General features: G+C 38.6%; 1 protein-coding gene across 4 annotated transcripts in view; it reads right to left on the reverse strand.

The window, feature by feature from the left end:
- CPED1 (cadherin like and PC-esterase domain containing 1) overlaps positions 1-19,001 on the reverse strand; it is a 143,537-nt gene that overhangs the window by 102,560 nt on the left and 21,976 nt on the right. For all 4 annotated transcript variants that reach the window (XM_010706395.3, XM_019612394.2, XM_019612395.2 and 1 more), the window contains exons 4-5: positions 7,708-7,814; positions 5,864-5,939 (exon numbers count right to left, since the gene is read on the reverse strand). In XM_010706395.3, coding sequence (XP_010704697.1) covers positions 5,864-5,939; positions 7,708-7,814 — 183 coding nt within the window. The remainder of the gene's footprint in view (positions 1-5,863; positions 5,940-7,707; positions 7,815-19,001) is intronic.

Below are 19,001 nucleotides of genomic sequence, written 5' to 3' on the forward strand. Positions count from 1 at the left end.
TTTTTTTTTTTTCATTTTTCAGTGCTGATTTCAGAGAATTGACGATTTTAGAAGAACTGCTTTTACATGACTTGAGGTTATTGCAGGCTTGTCACAGAAAGCAGATCCATTCCAATGAATTGCCTTCTGTTATCCATTTGACCTATCTGATGAAAAGACTCTGAAACAAAGATTAGTACTTTCCTAGGGCTTACACATTATGCCTTGAGGTTGTCAAAGAAAGTGAGCTTTTAACACTTAGAGATTTACAACTGGTGCACTTTGAAAGGAGCGCCTCAAAGCAGGTACTGAACACTTGAAGAAAGCTAGGAGTAGTCCTGGCCCCAGTGAAGTGCTGGCAAAATCTTTACTGTTTTCACAGAAATGTGATTTCTTGCTTGATACTTAACACCCTTGTGATGACTTTGATGTGTTACAATCTTCATTTGAGATGGACACATTTCTGTAGGTTCAATATCTCACTCTCTATCATCTATTTATCCTGCTGGCCTTGAAACTTCAAATTATTAGTAACTTCTGGAAATTTAAGCAATGGCTATCTAAAATGCACTTATAGTAGGAAAAAAAAAAGTATAAGAAAGCAGGTCTTGATGGAAAGAAAATGTACACTGTGGGTTGAAATGCACTGAAATCTGTACTAAAAGCACCTGTGAAGTTTCAGAGTTATGAACAAAACCAAATGATAACACAGCATTTCAAAATACTTGTTTATTTTTGCCTCTAAAAACATCAGCAAACACAGCTCCAGTTCAGATTAATCATTTACTATGTTCATTGCTTCTCTATTTTGGTAGAGTATACATAAAATACGTTTGCTTCTTCATTTCTAACACATCCTCACAGTTAAAAGATAAGGATTTTCCAATATTTTCCAAAAGTGTTTCTCCTATGTGCACCCTTCATACCAGAACATAAGTTTACAGGTAAGTTGTAAAACTGTAAAAAGTATCTCAGTGAATGTGCTGGCTGATTGGTATGTGACTAGGGCTATGATTCTGGTAACACAGTAGAAGATATACGATTGAAGGCTAAGTGGGGCTTTCTGGACCCAAAGGCAAGCACCCAAAGGAGCGGCAGCCAACTGCAGCAGCTGGAAGCAGAGCACCAAAGGCTCACTGCAGCTGGACAGCATTTTTTATCAGCTTCCGAGGGCCCCAGGACAGTGGCAGAGGAAGAGGAAAGCTGCTATTGCCTTCTATCTCATTAATTATATCAGATGGCAACAGCATCCAAGACAAAGTGTAGAAAATAAAAGCAAGTAAACAGCTCTGCCAATGTGTGTTGCTAGATGTTGGCTAATGATGGGGACAGCAATAAAGGACCATGATGGGTTTTAAGGCTGTCCTCTCCTGTTGCTTTCTCCACTCATCATCAGAGCCAGAGTCACCCAGGGACACTAGAGACAAGCAGGGCTGATTGGCCAGGCAGGGGGGAGGGAAGCTGAGGTGCTCCTCAGTGAGCACCAGGCAGTAAACATGTCACATAGTGAAAGCACAGTCACACAGCTGGACTGTCTTGGCTCTCCCTCCCACCCAATTTCATTAGGATCATGTCTATCTGCAAACCTTCTGTGTGATTAAAAATGTTGGCCAGCCCTGAAGGTGATCAAGAGAGCATGCAAGGCTCACAGACACTCATAAAGTCTCTGCACTGGTGACACTAATAAAAAGAAACCCAGAAGGGAGGTATGCAGAAAAAGTATTGCTTCAAAAAGAATCAGTGGTCTGGATGGGTAGAGAAAAGAGTTATGCATGGCACAGGCGAGGCCCTGGATGAGGTGAAGCAAGACATGCTTATGTGGAAAGACAGACTAGTCTGGCTCACTAGGGAAACAGGAAAACGTTCCCACTGCTTTGTAGGCAAAACCAGTTAGAGACACTATTTGTTGTGCTTACATCAAGCTGTCTTAGCTGTACCCAAAACTGAGGATGGGCCATTGGGTTTCTGTTCACAACATGGATCTCAGTCCTTCCCATCTCTCAGTAGTTCCAGGAGGCATCCAATCCCAGTTCCAACCCCACATGAGGTGAGGCATGGAGTCTGAACAAGTGAAATCTTTCAATAGCCTCAAATCTCACAAGTTTGAGATATTTGCAGGAAAATTTTACTCATAGATCTCTGAAACAGATGCATCTTTTTCTGACCTAAGAAATAAATGCCAGGAGAACTTCCTTGGTCATTCAGTAGCCTTGCCAGAACTTCCACATAAGCAGACATCAGGTATGTGACTAAAAACTGGGCCAAATGCACCGTATAAGCAATAGTGAAACCAATCTTCTCAGTCTGAGAGAAAGCCTTTATCAGTCACTTCTGTGTTGAATTTAGGATCCATTACCATTCTTACACCACACCACTGCCATGTGTCCATCATTCAGCAACTACTTTCATCTTCTCTTTTTCAATCCTATTTAACCATAAACATCCCAGTTTCTCCTCTAAACTAATCTTCCTTCGATCTGACTTCCCTTTTTTTTTTCTCATATGCTTAGAACAAATTTGAATTTTCAGACTGATGAAAAGATTTTCCATTAAAGAGAAAAAGGAAAGAAAAAGTACTGACCTGATATTTTCTGTAATTCTTTTCCTTTACAGCAGCCAAGCAAGATACATGGAAATATGTGGAAGTTCATACTCTCTTAAACACAAAGTCTAGCAGTTTAAGAGTTACACAATAATAATAATAATCAAAGTCTAGGAATATCATCAGATAGAATAACATATTTAGAACAATAACCTTTACTCTAGTGCCCACTGCTTATCAATATCAATGTTGTCATACTCACAGTGCATTCAGTAATCCCTTCCTCTGTTCCTTGCTGTCCCATATTCTTTTCTATGACTTAGTGCATCCTTAATAAGATCACTTAATTCTTAGAGCAATTTTGTATTTTCACTTTTACAGGCAATCGGTTGACTCCTTGGGGAGATGACTAAAGGACACACAGTGATAACAAACCAATGATCCTCTTCAACAGGAATTGCAGAGAAGTCCTGTTGACTCAAAGGATGAAAATAAATGACGGATTTGAAAGGAAACAAACCCTTGCATGGAGGAAATATTGACAAAAACTGTTCTTTCCCCATATAATTTCAGAATTGAGGATAAAACAAATCATTAATTGGCAGATTTGCTGTTGTTGGGAAGAAGTATTGCAGAGGATGGCAACAAAAAGAATACACACAAATGGAAGGGAACTGGTAGTATCTGGTTCTACATAGATATTTACTTAAATTTTTGCCTTTTTGTACCCTTAACTGCTACAATGAAATCAAATGATTTAGCTTTCTGGTTCTAATTTCACCGTCTGTAGGTAAGTTAGATATAGTAAGTTATATGTCACACCTACATTTATACCAAACAGGATTTGTCCCTGCATTAAGACACTTGAGGTCTGTTCTATTCAAAGATGAATCTCTCTCTGCCAGAGTCCATATTCCTATTTCCGTCCATGGATATGAGTGCAGACTATACAGTCAGTGCAAAGCTATTCAGCTAACCCTAAATTATGCTGGAACTAAATATTCTCTTGTAAAGTGCTGACTCTAAACTTTACTTCTGTCAATTTGGGGAGCTTAGATACCAAGTGTTAGATTTAGTTCTCCAAACACAGATACCTATTGCCATCTAGGATTCCATAGGATACCCACCTGAGCCTCCAGCTGCTGGTCCAGAAAGACACAGGTTCTGTGTCCAGTCTGGTCAACCTACTGGGTGTCCTGGATCCCCTCCCCATGGTGTCTTAAGTGGCATGGCACTTGCAGTGAAAAATTACCTCAGCCTCTAAATCACATGCTGATGTGGAGAAATCTAGATTTAAGAGATGACTTTCTTTCTACTTTAAAACACTGCAATTAATTTTGGTTCAACTTTTTTTAATGATAACTAAGAGATGAGTAGCAAGCCTTCTTCAGTCTGAAAGTACTTCAGCAGATGACCAGAATAAGGTTCTTTTACTGAGTGAGAAGGACTGTGAGAAGCTGCTGCTGAGCATACAAACCTACCTTCATTTCAAAGGCACTTCAGCATCAGTTAGATTTCTCTTTGCCAGGAAAGAACTAGCAGCACACATATGGAATAGAATGCTTACAAATTGCCCTTCCCTAAAGAGGAGAGAACACCAAACTGTCTAACATACCACTTACACACAGTGGCTTGTGCCACAGTTTATGGACAGTGAAAATGTGCATATTTTTAAAGGGAAAACTCTCTGTGGTGAGTGCCTCTTCTGTTTGTGGTTTTGTGGCAGCAAAATAACAAAACTTCTGCAAGTGACATTTCCCCAGATAGTAACCAGTGTTTTTTAAAAGCAGTTTGTTACTATATAAGTAATTATCTCCTTTCAAATTTTTAGAAATCTTCTCAGGTTAGTCTAAAACCAGCACTATATCAGTTTTTTTTTATATACATACTTTCTCATTCGCATTCCAGTGCAAGAGACCCAAGGCAGTATGCATCACTGAAGACATCTTTAAAACTCACTCGGTGTAACAGAACTTCACTATAAAGAATTCTGGTGGGGCCTGGACAGATATTCATTATACTGCATGTTCCTTATGATCAGATTTGACAATTTACCACATCAGAAAATTAGCAAATGTCTGACTTAAAGGGATACTTAGTGTACAGTTTTTTTAAGGAGAACTCTTCACACAGGTTTTAAATATTCATCAATCTTTAAATGAAACAGTAAAAAAATTAAAAGAGAAATATACGTTGTTAGGTTAGGAACTCTACCCTAACTTTAGTCAAGCATTCAAAAATCAGGCATTTAATCTAGGCTGATTGTCTAGGCTCCATTTACAGTGAGTTGTGAGAGGTAATTGGTGATACATGCCCCCAGGGTATAATTTAACCAACCTACTTCAAGGATAGAGTTTAAGATAAAATGGAGAAGTCTTTGAAGGTGCCTCTCTCTCTCCACTGACTTAAGGGGAAAAGTAGAATAATGGAGCAGAAGACACCTAATTTCTAAATGGTTCAATGATGTGTGGTGTATCTTTGCAGTAAGCCTAGGATATATATAAAAGGACAAAAATGCAAGGCAAGGCGAGGCAAGAAAATCAGACTACAAATCTCGTGCATGTCTCTGACAAACAAGGATAAATACCAATGGGATAAATGTGGTGTTGGTTGTTGCTAGATTAAAAAACAAATAAATAAAAAAATCTTTCAAGTAAAGTTTATATAGTGAAGATAGATCATAAATCCAAAATAGCATTGATGCTGGATATTTAGTGATCTCACTGAGAACAGAATGTGCCCCTCCAAAATTTAAGTAGACTTAATATGGTGCACCACAGTTTTGTCAGTTTCTATTTGAAACTGAATTTCACCCATAGTAAATTAGAATTCTCTGGCAACTGCCCCATAACCTCTACACACTTCTGGTCGATGCTCTTAAAATACAAAGGCTTTTTATCAGTACACTATGTCTGGACTGCAACCAAACTCCAACTCCTACTCTTTCTCCATGCCACAACATTTTTTATAAAGCTGAAGAAACATACCATATTCCACCAAGCACTTTGAAGTCTAAACACCAATACACCATATTAACATAGAATAATCCAAAAACAATTTACTTATAGCCAAATTGTTCCTGCAGTATGCAGTGGTCAACAATGCAATGTTTTTAACTGAAAAGATACTGCTCAACTACAGTCTGTATTTGAGTGCTGTCAGAAACTGATTACCATTCCTGTATCATTTTCATTGATTTTATTCTTTTTTTTTTTTTCATCTATGCATTACTGACTAAAAATACAAAGGAATTATAAGTATAATGGTCTCATTTCAGAGAATTCCTATGATGACTAGTAATTGATCTTCACCATATACACATATTAGAGGAAATTAAGTTACCTGAAAAGGCTTTTGTTATCTGGCACAATCCCTCTTTACTGCAAAGGAAATACTGAATTTCTGGAAGTAGGTTTACCTGCACATGAAAGGAGAAGCTTTAATTATTTCATTCAGAAAACAGCTAAACAGCTTTTTTTTTTTTTTTTTTCTTTTTGCTTGATCCCTCAATGGCTTTCTGCTTAATTAATCCAGAATGCTTCATGCAGGAAACTCCCATTAGTGTTACAATTTTGCCATCTCTGCAACATGGAATAACAAATTTAAAACATGGGCTTTTACTCCATGGCCATAAAATGATAACATTTCAGACTTACGCCTCTTATGTCTGGTTGCTGAGCTGTCACCCCCTTCCTTGCCTGCCTTTTCAGTGCACAGAAACCTTTTACGCCTCTAGAATTTCTGTGTTTGGGCACTGTGGTAAGCTAACATAACAGAAGCACATCCAGTCTCTGCAACAAGAAACTGTGCTGGGCTGTCATATGGACATGTCAGCAGCTAGTAGTGTTAGTTCAAAATTTAATGTTATCCAGAAACACAGGCCATCTGGTTTAAGTCCCTGCTGTGCTGCAGTCTTCTTTATGGAACTTAGACAATTCCTTTGATCACCTTATACCTCAGTTATCCATGTGCAAAACTTCTGGACATGGCAGAGTGTTGCGAGGATTGTTATATAAGGATCAGATACAGTAGTATTGCATTGAATGATTAAAAAGCACTTTGGAGAAGCCTGAGAGGTTTTATGATCTGAGATATGAAATCATAGCATCTGTATTTCTAGCAAACTGGAACTGCTATAAAAATTACATTTTGGATAAAGTGAGATAGGGCATCCTGTCTTCAGCAAACACACAGAAGTGTTCTCAGCACCTACTTAATACCCAAAATAAATGCTTTCCAGAAGTAGGTCTATTTCTCCCAGTCTCTCAGTTCAGAGTCTCGCCACTACTATCTGTGCTTTTTCACTTGAATCATAAGACAAAATGTGTCCACAATTTGGTCACCATTTTTCAAAAAGTTTGTCACTTATATATTTCACCAGTAGGCCAGGCATTTACCCATCTAATCAATCTAAACTGTACCCACAACATGGTCAAGTTAAAATAAACAAACAAGCAAGCAGACAAACAAGCAAATAAATTAATCTTATCATCACTGATGCTTTGCACTATGAGTAAGCAGACTGCTGTGTCAGAGCAAAGAAGTCCCAAGGCTTTGGAGAATGACAGTGGTTCAGCTCACACATTGTATGTGCAGTCACAGTTTGGAGAGGTGCCTGAATTATGTTTACAGGTAGTAAGTGCATTAGATAAAACTCGGGAGTGACACAAACAGTGAAGACTAAACTAGGCCAGCTTTATCTCCTACTTGGTTTATTATTCTAAAATATTGCCTACATTTGCTAATTGTTTCTCTTCATTCCTAAATTTTATTTTTCCAATGGAGTCTTGTTTAAATTTCCTCTGACTTCTGTAGATGCTTTTGCTGCCAGACCCTCACATTGAGGTGGCCAAAAATGCAGAAGTTCAAAATAAAGAAAGAAGAGCAAAACTTGACACTAAACAGCTTTAATTCCATGTATATTGAAATCCCTACATCCAAAATAATGTGTTATGTCCAAATGGAAAATTGCTTTTGACCTCTGGACAAGATATAAAATGAAACGCTGATATGTGAAAAGTATTTTTCAGTAGAGAGGAAACTTGAAAAAAATTGTTTTATATCAGTCCAATCATTCTGCTGCTGTGTAAAAGGGGTATCAGATACATTTCTTTTTGTGAGTGGGTGCTGAAAAACTGGGCTACCCACATGTCCTCACTCCCACAAAGAATAACATAATATCATACCTTCTGGAATAACTCCAGTTGATGCAAGTCATCTCTCTGAATGCAGCTAGTATCATCATCTTTTGTGGAAGATAAGCAGATCAGAAGATCCCAAGGGCTTATGCTACCTATTGGGAATGAAAAGAACCATACTGAGAAAGAAAACATCATGCAACTCCTTTTGAACTAAAGTACTTTGAGCAGAATCCTGAGGAAGAGCAAATCATTGGAGTGCTGAGTACATGTGGCAGAGGAGAAAATGACATTTAACTACCAAGCTTTGCATCTATATTTAAGCATTTCACAGCTGGCACCTCCAGTTATATCTGAGACAGTTCATCATGCCTACTGATGTCCAGTCCCCTGGTGTTTGACCTGAGCTGACATAAATCATCTATTTAGCATTCAGAAATTAAGAAGTTCAATAATGAGGTGTTGCTTTCATCTCTTTTCTGAACTTCTCAGTATGCACATTTATAACACATAATGTGTGTTATGATCTTCTGTGATCTTTCACTACTGGGAGAAAAATTTTACAGTAAATATTACTGGTTGTGCTATGGTAAATTGCAGCATTTCCCAGTCAGAACTTTGGTGTGGCAGCTTCCAAAATATTAGATAATAGATTGTTAAGAATCTGGTGCACATGAGGAAAATTATACAAATTATAGATTAGAAATAAATAGGTCTTGGAGTCTGCCCATACATCAGTGTATGGGGCCGTGTAGAAAAACTTTTTTTCTTCAAATTCACTTTACAAGATCCAGTGCTATGGTATAAAAATTATTAAGGCATGTAAGGAAATTTAGGTGCAGCAGAATCACTACATGCTTTTTCAGGAAAGAAACATACAAAAAACTGAAGTTTGACAAAAATGGCATAGATCACAAATAAAACATTGAAAAGCCACACAAGTTAATACTTCAATGCAAAAGACTGACAACGTTAACAACCTATTTGATGGACTTAATCAGCTGTGTAATTATCGGATAAGCTAGACATTGTGCCTTTGACTAATAAACATCTTTGAATAAATCATTATAATTAAATACAAATACAACGTCTAATTGTGTGTGAATTGAAAGGGTGCTGGAGGCAACTTCATTTCTCAGAAGTAGTTCATTTCCTTCCTGCGTTTATTGTTGCACATCCTGGCCAGGGATGAATTTGATCCCTGACTCCAAAGGATATGCTGCAGTGTATATCATTTGCCCTTTAGGACACAGCAGAGAGATCGATACGAATGCACCGAAGAAACTAAAAGGAAAAAGGCCCTCTGACCCAGCTTACTTCTGAACTAGTGCCCAAGACATGGAACACATAGCTGCTAGGAACGATTTTTCAGGACAGGTTGAATGCCTGCCACTATTTGTGTTTTATATTTAGAATAATTAGACATCTAGCCAGTTGCTTCAGTACAGAACAATCAGAACTGAAACATGCCTATTTTTAGAAAGCAGGAGACTTCCTATCAGAAAAACAGTGTACACCTTGTGCCGTCTCCCAGATTCTGGCTGACAGAGCACTTGGACTTCTATTTAAATGTATTGCTACATTTCTAATGATTTGCACCTGAAAAAAAACACGTTCTTGGAAACCAAAAATGAGAAGGACGTTGGTCACAACAGCTATTTCTGAAACAGGATCTTTCATGAAAAGAACTTAGAAATTCCCTGTGTCATTCCTCACACAGACTAATATTTACTAGAAAATAATCATCTCTTCTATAGATTTGACAGTTATCAAACTATTCTAAAGAAAAAAAGTGCTAGCATTATTAATACTGCAGTAACACCTAATGGCTTAGGCAAAAGATCCCAGTGTGCCAAAAAGAAACAGCCGACATTTGTTTGTCAAGAATAAATCACGTACAACTACTTTAATTTCTTCTGACAGAGTAACTGATTTAGTGAACAAAGAGGAAAAGCAATGAAACAATTACTTCAATAAGTCTTTTGACACAATTTCTACATAAGTTAACTATAACTGCATAACTGCTTGAAAAAATGAACTCTACATTGTCACAGCGGATTTTTTTTCTCAGAACCTCAAAAATATGCCACTGTATACTCGATTCTGTTCAAATTTTTTCATTAACAAATGGAATGGTGGAACTGCAAATGTATTTATGAACAGCAACTGGCACCAGGTTTAGAGGAAGAATGAGCAGTTTGGAAGACATGATCAGAATTCAAAATGATGTTGATAAATGGTCTGATTCAACCAGAGGAAATTCAAAACAAAGTGCCATAATTTGAAATGAGAAATCAGATGGACAGATACAAATGGTCAGAGGGCCCTACTGCAGAAAAGAGCCAGAACCATAAACTGCATATGATTCAACAATATAATACTATTGCAGGATCAGGGAGCACAGACTGAACTGAGTTTGGGGAGAAAGCACTCACTTATGAAAGTAGCTGCTTGTGTATATACCTGGCTTAAAACATGATAGAGCAAATTGTCTTACAAAGCAGGCTTCAGCTCTGCAATATAATCAGTTTATAGGGGGCCAAAAGTTTGCTAGTAAAGAGTGTAGAGTGGAATCATAGAATCATAGAATGGTTTGGGTTGGAAGGGACCTCAAGGATCATCAAGCTCCAACCCCCCCACCACAGACAGGGCCACCAACCTCCTTATCTAATGCTAGGCCAGGCTGTCGAGGGCCCCATCCAACCTGGCCTTGAACACTGCCAGGAACAAGCTAGCAGAAGCGTGAAGACAGAATGATAGCCTTCTTGCTGCGCTCTGAACACCAGGCTTGATTTTACGCATCCCAGCACCTCACAGGGCAGGCTGTGGGGAGGTCTGAGGGAGGTGGAAATTCCACATCTCTGATGATCTGAGCTTCACTGAGAACTCTCCAGAGGAAAACATCCTTTGAAGCCTATTTCTGGATACAACAGTTCGGCTGTCTCACTTGTGTAAAGATTAGGATGCCACTTGTTGGACTGAATACTTTCTCTTTATTAAGCCGGCATTTTGAAAGTTTTCAGTATCACTATTCTAAGTATAGGGCTTTCCCTAAAGGAATGTCTCATCCTTCGGTGAGAAAAATCATAGAATCATAGAATCATAGAATGGCCTGAGTTGAAAAGGACCACAATGATCATCTAGTGTCAACCCCCTGCTGTATGCAGGGTCGCCAACCACCAGACCAGGCTGCCCAGAGCCACATCCATCCTGGCCTTGAATGCCTAGAGGGATGGGGCATCCACAACCTCCTCGGACAACCAGTTCCAGTGCATCACCACCCCCTGATTGACAAACGTCCTCCTAATATCCAACCTAAACCTCCCTTGTCTTAGTTTAAAACCATTCCCCTTGTCCTATCACTATCCACCCCCCAGTTATTTACGTTTCTCTTTTAATGCATCTCTTGATAGTCATGAGCTAATTTGAACTCACTACCACCACAATGAAGGACAGTCACTTTGATAAATGAAAGTTGGTGAAGTTTCTGTTGTTTCCTGAGCTGCTCAGCAAGGCAGCTGTTTATCGGTCCATGCGTAAATCCCTCACTGTTTCATACTGTATGCTTCATGCTCTTGCTGAAACTGACTGTACTCTTCTATAATGCACAGTCTAGTCCAGCAACCACCTATTTAACTTCCTAAACTAGGCTGCAGTCTTTTGGAATAATATCCTGGTCTACAATAAAATGGGCAGGTTGGTGACCCTGCATGTGGCAGGGGGGTTGGAGATTCATGATCCTTGAGGTCCCTTCCAACCCTGGCCATTCTGTGATTCTGCAATTCTGTGATTCTGTGAAATATTAACGACAGTGAAGTATTAGAAGTGTGGAAAAAAAAAACAAACCTAACAACACTCTATGCATGAGGCTGAGATTGTTAGACACAGTCAATTCATCCACAAAATATTCTGTACTGGTGCTGTACGTCTACCGGGGAGAGCCTGGAGGATTCCTGAGGGCAGCTGCTATTCACTCCCTGGAGAACATCAGGGCCTTTCCTTGGCTTAGTGACTCCATAGCTAAGAGAAACTAAAATACCAAAGGAAGAATTCTTTGTGGAGGAAAGACTGGCGAGAAGCAAGTGGAATCAGTTGAATTCTCAGGACAGCTCATCTGTCCCTGAAGCGTTTAGTAATAAATATTGCCCCATGAAATTAATTAATGTAAAGTCACAAATGAGATCACCAGTTGGGGAGTGAAGTCCACCTGAAGTCCTAACAAGCAGCATCATCCATGAGTGGAGGGTGATGCTCGACTGTTCTGTGTTTCCTCTGCAAATATTGCAGAGAGATGATAGATCTAAGTTCAAACCAGGAGACTTAGAGCCTCCACTCTCACCTAAATAATTAAAAAGTTATTTTTTTACTGTTTCTTTCATCAGCAAGGTCCAGGCAGAAAACCTACTCTTCCTGTCAATCCATAGCAGAAATTATAAAAGTACAAAAATAAAAGAGTGTGACAATCCAAGAGTTACAAGTTTCTTCTGAAAGAACTCTTCTCTAATTTGGGCAGATATCTTCCTTTTTCTACCTGGAACAAAACTCTAAGACTGCTCTGGATTTACTCACAAACTTAACCAGTTACCTTCTGGAGTTATGAGGTAATTAGTTACCTCACTGGGGCACTGCTGGTACAAGGCAGAGGATTGTCTTTAAAAGAAGCAAAGATTTCTATTGCAGATACAAACAAAAGAACAGAGTAGAGATGGGACAATCCTTTCTCCATTAATTTCACTTTCATTCATGTAATAAATTTACAATTCTCTCTTCAGTCAACACTCTGGGTCATTATAACTACTGTAAGTAGTTGCCACAGCCACAAGTGACAACCAAAAGGTATTTTCAGACTTCTTAAAGCTATGTTTTGCAATCTGTAGATAATTATTTGTCTGCAAGACATCAGAAGGCAGTGCACAAAAAAGTTGCAGCATTATTAAACTACATCAACTTTTTTTTTTTTTTTTAATATGCAACCAGACAATGAAAGGAATACTGGAAATAAAAGCAACTAAATTACATTCAATAGTTACATTAGTCTGACTTGAGATGAGGAATACTGTAGTGCATTAGATGCATTAGATAGTTCTTAGTTTATTGGGAGGAGCAGTGTCAGGATAAGAATAATTGTCTGCTGGGCTCTGCTCCAGATTGTACCTCATATAACCAATATTTTTTATCACAGTATAATCTAAACTCAGGCTGTGAAAATATGCTATCAAAATACTTTATGAGCTACAGTAAAGTTCAATAGCAAACAGAAGGGATATGTGTAAGTCTGGCCCACTGGCAAACACACCGAGGTTCTTCAAACACTCAAGCCTGTTATTCCACTTCTGTGCCTACATATTGTGCTTTGGATGAATATTCAGATGACTCTGGTACAGCCCTCAAAAATGGGCACTTTTTTGCACAGCCTTGGTGAAAACAAGGGCATTTAGTTTTCCAGTACAATATGCTCTCTATGTATGCAAGCTAACATTACAGTTCTAGTTGCTCCCAAATACTGGTATTCTTACTTTCTATGTATTTTAACAGATCAGGTATGTTACTAAATACTGCTAAATATGTATCTCACTCACACAAGAAGCACAGTGGGACTGAGAACTAAGTCATAAAAGGCACCAATGGAAGGCTGTTCTGCTCTGTGCTGGTGGGAAAGAGGCAGGCTCTGCTCCACTTCAGAAGGAAAACTGAGATCCGTGCTGCTTGGAGCTGCAAGGGAAGGAAGGATGGATGGAGGGAAAGATGCATGCCTTGAGGGAGAGAACTCCATCCAGGGAAGGGAGGAAACCACGCTGCTTGTGTGGAGGTTTGCTCTTCAAGACTCAGAGGACAGAAAAGAACTCCATTCTGCTCTGTGCCAAGGAAAAAAAGCTGTCTGACATAATTCCCTTTGGAAAACACTCACTCCTACTTGATCCAAGCTACTTTAACAAACAATTATTGGGAATACATCCAGGACAGAACTTGGTATCGATGTTCTGCACACCCTGAAGTGAAGTCATATGAAAAAGCAGCACACAGTCATGAAGTGGAAGGATGTTCCACACAAGTTTGAGTGCTTGGGGCGCTGGTTGCAGCAGCCTGCAGGGGTACCAGAGCCCCATGTCTGTGGTGGCAGCAGCTGAGTGATTGCAGCTGTGTGACAGTGTATGAGCTCTGCCTGTGTGTGTGAGCACTGAACACGGTGGTGTTTGATCACCTCGTCAAGAAACAAAGGCACATTTAAAGTCTGAATGGCAGTCCTTGATGACTGCATTTACACCACTTGGGTATCCCACAACAATACTCATTAATGAGTCATATTCCTTAATACTCAAGAGGCAGGAAACAGCCACGAAAGAGAAACTAGGGAATTGAGAATGACTAAACTAAGCTGTGATAGGTTGCAGTCTCAACCACAGTCCCACAGTCATCTGCTGTGTTTGTTTTCTTCTTGCTTGGTGGCCATGCAGAGCCCCAGGCGTAGTTTAGGACACAGCACAAGTCAGTGACATTTCCTGAAACCCAGAGGAGATCAGACCACCCTCAGTTAGAGAACAAAGAGTTTAGAGACATGGACATGAGCCATATTGCATCACTTGCCCTCAGGACTAGGGAACTGACCCATTTTATTTATGAGTTAAATAAAACCAGAGAAAAAATAGTGATAGGATAATTAAGCCATGGCTAACGCAAGAGTGATTTCCAAAAAAGATACTTTTTCTCTGCAGCACCCCATGCTGCTGCCAATTCCACTCACCTTGCATGCCATGTGGTAGTGAAAGTAGATGATACACACATCATCGTGACTACCATGCGACGCATCTATGGAACATGAATTCTAAAGCAGAAGTTAAGATTTTCTCTCCAAACATTTTAAAGAAATGTAGCATCAAACCTCTCACTTCTGAAGGTCAACAGGAACCCTTCCATAGTCAGACTGGCAGAAAATGTGCACTGTAACATATGGGACATGAGACATGACATGGATACTGGTAGAGAAGGAAAAAATCTGCTTTCTCCTATTTCACAGAATCACAGAATCACAGAATCACAGAATTGTAGGGGTTGGAAGGGACCTCTAGAGATCATCGAGACCAACCCCCCTGCCAAAGCAGGTTCACACGTCATCCTGTCACAAATTGGGCAACCTCACTGGCCTACAGTTACATTCTATGCTAGTGCTTTCTGGAGTACTTTTTTCTTTCTATTTGTAGTGCTTTCTCCAAAGGTTTTCTAAACTTTTTCTAAAGCTGTAACACTTCATTTCAAGTGAAAATGAGCTTAACATGTGCTGGATTCTGAATATTGAAAGTCCTTGTTTTCAGCTCACTCTTTGAAAACATTACCTCCATTACTTTTTGTTTAAGACTGACTTAAAAAAAGAAAGAAAAAGCTGCCAGTGTAAATTAGTGTTACTGCAGTTTTGTAAATTGAAGACTTTTTTTTTTGTACAGAGAGAGAGTGAGAGAGAAAGAGTGGGAGAGATGCTGAAGCCAGGTGGAGAATATATTTTTAAATGCCTAAGCTCCATTCAGGTAGATAATAGGTAGGTCTTGCTCTTATTTTTTTGTTTACCTGTTCAACAAAATACTAAGGAATGTCAATAGGTTTTCTATTTTCTCTCCTCTTAAAAACAAAAACAAAAAAAACCTGTAGCAGTGGTTTTATTCCAAATTAAAAAATGGTTTAGACTTATTTTATCATTTTATATGAAAAGTCTTTTTTAAAAAAAAATTAATAAGTCTGTAGCCCTACTGTCAGATGTAAAATAACTGTGGTAATGCCAGATTTATCTTGTACTTACACAGTGCATGAGAAAGGCTGGTGTATCTGACGTTCAAATACATGTTAGTAGTTGCTGTAAGTTAAAACTGGATCTCCTTCTTATAGCTGAATATTTATTTTGGATAGCATTATTGCAAATGTCAGAAACAAAATCATTACAACGATGAGCTTGTTACAGAAAAACTTTCTGCCTTGAGTCACTTTCCAAAATGCATACCAATGAGCTCTTCCATCCTTCCCTCTGTCAAATTCTGAATATATTTCGCTTAGTTAAGCACCACTGAGGAAACACCCATTTTTTAATCTTCCTGCCAGTTAAGGTTGCTCATCTTTATTTCAAACTCTATTCCGTTGCTTCTCTTTAATCCAAGTCCCCTCCATATTTTTGCCCTCCACTGTCAAAAATGGGCATCATGTTATAAGGAAACAAGTCTGCCAAAAATGATATAAAATAATGATAATTAGTTCCTTTCTAATCAAAGAGGAGGTGTCGGTAGGTAGTTTTGGTTTCTGAATAGGTCGGAGAAACTTCCTTCCACTGCAACATCTGTGCAAACTAGGACTGCATCCAAACAGACAGCCTCAGGGGCTGACTAAAGGAGTGTTCAATATCCGAATGAGAATCAGCTTTGACGAGTACAGTGAACATCAAAATGGTAGAATTATCATTTCCTTCACGAAGGGAAGGTTCCAATTTTACTAAAAATAAGCCACTGCAGCAACAATACGGTTTCGTTACCTTTTCAGAGAGGTAAGCTGTGGGTAGCACTTGTGATGTCTGAAGCATTTGGGAGATGCAGCAATCAAAAGAACTGTCAGCTGAAACTGGATGCAGCTGAACAAGGTTGGAATCTGTATGTAGGAATGTAGTGGGTTGGTGGCAAATTACAGTGAAGGCCCACACAGTGTAAAAGCTCTTTGCTATCTGAACCAACATCATGGAAAATAACATAAAAAATAAAAATTAAAAAAAAGATTGGTTTTATTTCAGAAGTATATGAGTGCCTCTACCTAAAATGGGAGCACAGTGATGGCAGACACCATACTTCTAACAGCTGACCAGGGCTCAGAGCCAGCAAATGTTTCAGAAAGGGTGCACAGCTTCCAGCAGCCAGAATGCTGGGCAACACTAATGCAACAGTCCCTTAGACAGACTGCTCTGGGGACTGCCACAGGCTTCTGGCAGGACTGTCATCCACCCAGCTCTACTTTAGTGGACAAAAATATGACATTTGAGAATAGATACACATATTTATAAATCAGTCTCTGCTTGAACCCTATCAGAGCCAGGATTCATTCCATGATTTGAATGAGGGAAACATTTTAAAAATACTTGAATAAACAATTATCTATTGTTACCTTCTTCTCCTGTAGACTACATTTAAGAAACATTGCCTTGAACTGTCTAAAAGGATTTGCATATTACTCACATATTATAAACCTTGTATACCTCCACCTCAATTTCTTGTATTTCTTTTATTTCAGTGGACCTGCACATTGCTGCTTTCCCTTGGCCAACATGTTTATCCACTCAGACACTGGTGTTTTTCAGATTCTATCAACATGACATAATTTATTCCAGGAAAGTTTTAATTTTAGCTCACTGTGTAATCACCGTGCAATATTTTAATTATTGTAAATTCTAAGTCAGCCTAATGAATACCACTCTGCATTGGACTGTATGTTCTGTTTACATGACTAAAAAGAACATTCAAAGAAAGGCATGTTTAGTTACTTTATGACTAAATACCATCTTTTGTTTATAACTTTACAAAGTTCAATGTCCTTTCACTTTTGTTACGGACAAATAAAGAATTTGTCTTCCTCAAGGAAAAGAAGGCATTTGAAATGGGGTTTTTGGTACAAATCTGCAGTGGGTTTATTTTAGTGGTGCAAAGAAACTGTTTGTTTGCTCTTCTGCTAGAAAACACATATATGTTCTGCTAGTAATTAAAAAGGAGGATACACATTGTTCAGAAAAATATACAGTGCACTTACATTGTCTAACAAGAAACCACAGCCTCACATTATAGAGAGGCATTTACTTGGGTCTGCCAGAAACTGATCTGTTTTGTATTGCAACCAAGGATGCCTGTGGCATCTGCTTTCAACCCCTTGGCAAATAGCCAGGCATAACTGAAAAATTCAAAATTAAAATGTGACCACAACAGAGTATGTTTCTGGCATACATTTTTTTCCCTGAAACTATATGAACTAACATTTGACGAAAGCAGAAGAAATTTAACAAGCATTAAATATGCTTGTAATAGAGCATGCTCTGAGGATCACCACATTCCTAAGAATTTAGCTTGCTTAAGAAATTCCTTGCTTAACAACATACAAAAAGAATGCTTCTGAAATTTATGTTTTACTTGTCAAAACCTTTCATGTGACTCACAAAACATATATTTTGCATTAAGAAACAGACCAGCTTTGCATTCTGTCAGCAATATACTTTTACCAAGAGTTAACCAAAATGATTTTTGGTAAGAAAGTTATATCTGCTACTCTTAAATATATGTGTGCATTTGTGTTGTAACCCACAATACAATTCTGTGGCTCGCCTCAGCATTATTATTTTACACAACATTTCAAATTACTTATTTGAGATAGAATGATCTTGTGCTTTTGCTGGCATACTCAGATCTCCAGCCCTGCTTACTTAACCTCAACTCCACAGGGTTGTTTACATTTGCAGAACCTGATTTCAATTTACTTTAATTTTCTCAGAGACTTTTGTATTTATAAAAGCTGAGCATCTAGTGACCTCTCTATTCCTGACATTTCCTTTACTCTCCACTATGAAAAAGAACAAAAACCCCAGTGTCTCATTTCTGTTCCAAAAAACTAAACTGCTTCCTTCAGTGGGTTGGTCTTTGTAATTGAAAATGGCAACCAGATGTTTACAGAACACACCAGCAATTTTCCTTGAGGCCTTTACTCTTTATAATTGTTTGCTGAAGTTAGTTGGATTTCATGGAAACTTGTCTGAGGCTGTAGCAGAGTGCGAAACCAATCTCTTCCTGACTATCCTCCAAATAATTTAAAATAAAAAGCTAAAAAGAAGTTAGAAATAACGCTACATATTCATGTTAATACATCCCAAACTCCATACGTACATAACCTCTTACTTAAGGAAGAAATTTAGCTCTTAGGAATTCACACTGGTTCACAAAAATCATTTTATTTCAGAACATGTCATTTTCTTTCTACCTTCTTCAACTTCAGCTGTCTATACGCAATGCATCTCTGATTTTGTGGTCCTTCCCCTTTCCCTACTCCTGTCAGGAATGTTCTTGTTTTTTTGTTTTTTGTTTTTTTAGAAAGTTTTGTATTTTAAGAAGATGTTACAAACTACGTACTGCTGGGGCCTCAGTTAAAGCCCTGACTCACAGGTGATTTGTACATGGAGTCTCTCCATCTGCTTCAGAAATAGCTGTGTTTCCCTGTTCAGTTCCTTACTTGCCTCATTTCCTTCTGACTAGCCAATAAATTTCAGATCTGTGAGTCCATCTCATTCCCCCACATTGGAACACAGGAAACCCAATAATGTTCTTATCTGTTTTTTTTTT

Source organism: Meleagris gallopavo, chromosome 1, assembly GCF_000146605.3.
Source record: "Meleagris gallopavo isolate NT-WF06-2002-E0010 breed Aviagen turkey brand Nicholas breeding stock chromosome 1, Turkey_5.1, whole genome shotgun sequence".
NCBI classification, from domain to species: domain Eukaryota; kingdom Metazoa; phylum Chordata; class Aves; order Galliformes; family Phasianidae; genus Meleagris; species Meleagris gallopavo.